Below are 5013 nucleotides of genomic sequence, written 5' to 3' on the forward strand. Positions count from 1 at the left end.
CAAATATTACAATACATTCAATTATTATCTGTAGTTTAATATGTAATTCCAAATTTCTTACATCCCAAGGCCTCCAAGATGATCTTCTATTACCTTCAGAATCTATTATTCAAAATCAAAATAACCGAGAAAATTCCTCTATTCTAACTCGAGGATGATCAAAATTTCTATCTAAATCAATCTATTTCTTCAGCATTAGAATCTGGTGAACTTAAATGGGTTGGACCAACTATTACTCATATTCAATTATATCCAAGATCATCTAAAAGATTAAAATTAATAGCAGTCGTTCCATTTAAAGGTATATTTTCAACAAATACAATACAATTATTGATTAGAGAGAAATATCCATTCTTTCCAAATTACATTAAAACTGGTAATAAAGGAGATATCAAGAATTATACCCATAAAAACAATAATTCTAATATATTCTTTTATATTAGTTATATGAATTGGATACCTAAAATATTTATAAATTCAAATGACAAACCAATCTCTAGGTACCCTATAAAAACTGATCAAGATTATCTAATCCATACATTTTCTTTTTCTAAAGGAAAATCAAGTTATATTGATAAGAACAATAATAGAAGCCTACTTCCAGCTTATATAGAGAATAAGGCTAATTCTAATAAGAAAACTGGAATATATGAATCGAATACAAAATCCTCTATTGAAGCTAAATCTAAAGAAAACCTATTTATCCAACAAGATCATATTAATAATATTAATAAACTAAATATAACAATTCTTGATAAATGGCTTAAAAATAACGAAACAGCCTTTGATAATGGAGGCAACATTAAAATAATCAATAATTCTAATGTATATAGAACTGTAAATCTCCCCCAAAACTATCTAAAGAGGAGACTAATCGTCCAAAGATCTCATCAATCCTACTTTCTCATTAGAATGTAGTCAAAAAGATCCACTTAAGAAATAATTTTAAGTACAAAATTTCCTGTTTTAAAATAAATTATTACTATTATTATTATTATTACTTTCTACTAAAAAAAGAATCTAAAAGACTAAGGATGTGTATTAAAGCTAGAAATGCATGCATGCAATTATAACGGTATCGATTAAACCAGCTTAAGAATTTTCTTTTCTTGAGGGTGAAAAAAAAAAAATTCACTCCTAGATTATCTCACTTTCTGTTGTATTCCTTTCTTAGAGTGTTACAAAAGTCCTGAATATACTAAACTTAGTAAACATGTAATTAAAAAAATCAATAATTTATCGATTTGCTTTAGCAACACGTTCTACCTCATCCTTTCTCTTAATAGCATAGCTATTTGGATTTTCCTTGGCACAGTTCATAATTTCATCAGCCAAACATTCAGCAATGGTCTTGATATTTCTGAAAGCCTGAGTACGAGCACCAGTACAAATAAGATAAATAGCTTGGTTGACACGTCTCAATGGTGAAACGTCAACAGCTTGACGTCTGACAGCACCAGCAGAACCAATACTAGTAGAATCTTCACGAGGACCTCCATTCTTAACAGCATCTACAAAGACTTGAATTGGATTTTGATCAGTGACGAGATGAATGATATCAAAAGCAGCACGAACTATACGTATAGCTTGGTTCTTTTTACCATTGTTTCTACCATGCATCATTAAAGAACATACAAGTCTTTCAACAATTGGGCAAAGAGCCTTTCTAAAACGCTTAACTTGGTATCTACCTGCAGTAACTGGAGCATATACGCAAGCCTTGTCCTTGACTGCAATGTAATCTACAAGAGATAAGTCAGAAACATTGACATCGTCATAAGACCACTTGCCGAATAATTTAACATCAGAAGTAGAGAAAGTTGCCATTTTGACTTCGTTTCTTAAACCAATTTTTTTAAATTAATTAATCCTTAAAAGTCTTTCCTTCTTAGTAAACTTGTACTAGAAATTCTCAACAAAGCTAATTCCTCTTAATTTAAAAAGCCTTTCTTGATTTATTTGTCATATATTTTCTATTAGTTTTAATAGGTAGACACGAAAATGTGTTTATTGAATAAATTTATTATTGTTTTTTAAAAAATTTATTTTAAATTAAAAATTTTTTATATTTATTAATATTGTTTTACTATGACTCGTCTAAATAAGCCGTCTCAAATATACATTCAGCGTGTAATGCCCGCCTAAATTTTGGGCGGGCAGTTGGAATTATTAATATTAAATGTGGGAGAAAAAATTAAATGATTTTTAAGTAATTTGTTTAGAATGATTAAATATGATTATTAGTATTACTACTACTACTGCTACTATTACAATTTTTAGTATTTTGGTGATTACGCCTAGAATTTGGATAGATTCTTGTTGTAGTTCTTTCGTTATCCTCTAGATGGTGTGAAGAGTTCCATTTAATACAAATACACACTCGTCTCGGATTGTTTTGAGAATGGTCTTTGTGGCTAGTATCTTCATATTGTCTAATATTGTGGTCATACAATGCAATCTGACTAATTGCGCAATTTTCACACGGGAAAATGGCAGACTCCTCTAAAGATGGGAGAGGACTTCTATGCATGAATAGTCTCTTCATTATCATATCTTGAAAAAGTCCATGACTAATTAGAATATTAGTATTTCCTTGATATTCGGTACCTTTTTTTTGCAAATCTTCGCAACTAATTTCCCATAATAATTCTGCGACTCTTTTTGCTCTCTCAGAGGCCTCTTTGAAAGTTTCTTGAGGTTTTCCCCACCACCCTTTTTCTGTGATCCTATCATCTAATTGAAAATTTGGGAATTCTTCCATTATTTCACTCCTTTTTTTCCCGCCACAAACTTCTTTTGATTCTCTGGGGCTATAAACATGTCTTCTGCCTTTAAAAACTCCTCCAACTTCGCATAGATCTGGATTTACAAATACTGGAATACTAAGAATTTTCTGGATCTCATTTGCAGTCTCTAATGACCTTTGCATTGGTGAACAATAAATTGCTTTGAATGTTGGACTAGCCAAATTCATTGACTTCTGGTCTTCCCTTTCTTGTTTCCACACCTTAACACTTTCTGAAGCTAAATATAATCCAGTTTTTTCTGCCTGTATACGTCCTAACTCCGTTAATGTTGGATCTGGAACTCTTTCATCATTATACTTTTCTCCTAAATCTGTTGAATCATTATTATTGGTTGCATTGTTTGCTGATTCTGCATGCCTAATAAAAAACCACATTGATCCTATTCTCTAGCCTTAATATTTTAAATTTCTTTATCAAGAATTTGGCGCCAAATATATGCATGCTTTATTCTTCAAATCTATTAATATTTTCTACATGTAAATCCTCTTCTAAGCCAAGTATTTTTTTCTAATAACTAATATTTTATACTCAAATATAAATTTCTACTCTAACGATATTTTTTGCCTTATTAACTTCTCAAACCTAATCTATTATGTAATATCAACCCTATCAACTTTCTATCCTTCTCATCAAACTCTAGAAACATCAATATTCTATCTCCTAACATACCCAATACCCTCCTATCTAAAGCTATTCCTCTAATTCCAATCTTCCTTGCATGCAAGTTCTTTATTCACTTTCTTTTATTATCCTCGAATTTATGTCTACCACACTTTAATAGTTTTGGCGGGAAATTCCACCAACATGTTAAAGGCTTTTTATTAATGGATAAAAGTAAATTTGATAAATAAAAAAGGCTGAATTACCTTTTTGAAAATTGGGAAAAGATGGATCTCCAGTTAGAAAAAAAGGAAGTTCTAGAGAGCAGAAGTTTGGTTTGGGTAAAGCACCCAAAATTGGCCTGGGCTCCAGCCACTATATTAAGAAGAGAGGAACAAGATTTCGTGGCTAGAGTTGAGGATGGCTTAGAGGTAAAGATTACCAGTGAATATGCTGAGAAGCATTCTGTTCATAAATCTAGTTTATCTGGTATACCTAATCTCTTAGTTTTGGGAGATTATTGTGAGGGAGCTTTGTTACATAATGTAAGAACAAGGTATTACCAAGATAACATATATACTTGTATAGGAAATCTTATATTAATTAGTATTAATCCATATAAAGTAATCCCAGAGCTTTATGGTAGAAATCTGTTTAATTTATATAGAAATGGCTCAGAATCTGTGAACTCTATGAATTCTAACCAAAAATCTGACGAGAATAAAAGTGGCCAATACAGTGGACTACCTCCTCATATTTTTAAGATGGCTCAGAATGCATATGACTCCTTATTTAAAGATAAGAAGAGTCAGAGTATTATAATTACTGGCGAAAGTGGAGCAGGGAAAACGGAAGCAACAAAGATCATTCTATGCTATTTAGCAAATATACAAAAATCTACATCCTCTTTTGATTTTACTGGTGGTCGTCCTAATTCTGCTTTAAGTCCCTCAATTTACTCATGTAATGCAAGTCCTATAAGTTTAGTTTCTCCAAAGACTGATGATTCTTCAATAGAGAATCTTGTGTTAAGAAGTAATCCTATCTTAGAAGCTTTTGGTAATGCAAAAACAATAAGAAATGATAACTCATCTAGATTTGGAAAGTTCATAGAAATCTATTTTGATGCAACTGGGAAGTTAAGAGGAGCATCTATCTCGAACTACCTTTTAGAGAAATGTAGGCTTACAAACCAACAAGAAGGTGAAAGGAATTACCATATATTCTATTGTCTTGCAGCAGGAGTATCCAAAGGGATCTTCCCAGAATCAATTTCAGAAGAGCTTAATATTAAATTTCAGGAAGATTTTGAGATCATTAGAGAGAACATTGAGATTCCAGGAAGAGATGATTGTTCTGAAATGAAGGAAGTTTTGGAGTGTTTAAAGTGTATTGGACTTTGTGAATCTGAAATTTTTGAGATCTTGAGAATATGTGCCGGTATACTACATCTTTGTAACTTTGATTTTATTCAAGAAAGTGCGAGTGATGCTCCAAAGGTACGAGATGACCAGATGGATTCTTTTAATTCAGCCTATAAATTACTTAAATTGGATCCAAATGAACTTTTGAATGTATTTCAATGGAAGAAACTTCAAAGACCTGG

The 5013-nt window shown here is 31.4% G+C and overlaps 3 protein-coding genes across 3 annotated transcripts; 1 reads left to right on the forward strand and 2 right to left on the reverse strand.

Annotated features, from left to right (window-relative positions):
* Positions 1-447: 447 nt before the first annotated feature.
* Chro.60494 (hypothetical protein) lies at positions 448-918 on the forward strand. Its single annotated transcript, XM_660446.1, has 1 exon — positions 448-918. The coding sequence occupies one exon, from the start codon at positions 448-450 to the stop codon at positions 916-918; it is 471 nt and encodes a 156-aa protein (XP_665538.1).
* A 318-nt stretch (positions 919-1236) lies between these two features.
* Chro.60495 (ribosomal protein S5) lies at positions 1237-1827 on the reverse strand. Its single annotated transcript, XM_660447.1, has 1 exon — positions 1237-1827. One exon carries the CDS (start codon positions 1825-1827, stop codon positions 1237-1239), a length of 591 nt encoding a protein of 196 aa, XP_665539.1.
* Positions 1828-2227: 400 nt separating this feature from the next.
* On the reverse strand, positions 2228-3181 carry Chro.60496 (phosphoglycerate mutase domain protein). The annotated part of the gene is made up of 1 exon (XM_660448.1): positions 2228-3181. The coding sequence occupies one exon, from the start codon at positions 3179-3181 to the stop codon at positions 2228-2230; it is 954 nt and encodes a 317-aa protein (XP_665540.1).
* Positions 3182-5013: the final 1832 nt, after the last annotated feature.

This window comes from Cryptosporidium hominis (genome assembly GCF_000006425.1).
Source record: "Cryptosporidium hominis TU502 chromosome 6 CHRO016161, whole genome shotgun sequence".
NCBI classification, from domain to species: Eukaryota; Apicomplexa; class Conoidasida; order Eucoccidiorida; family Cryptosporidiidae; genus Cryptosporidium; species Cryptosporidium hominis.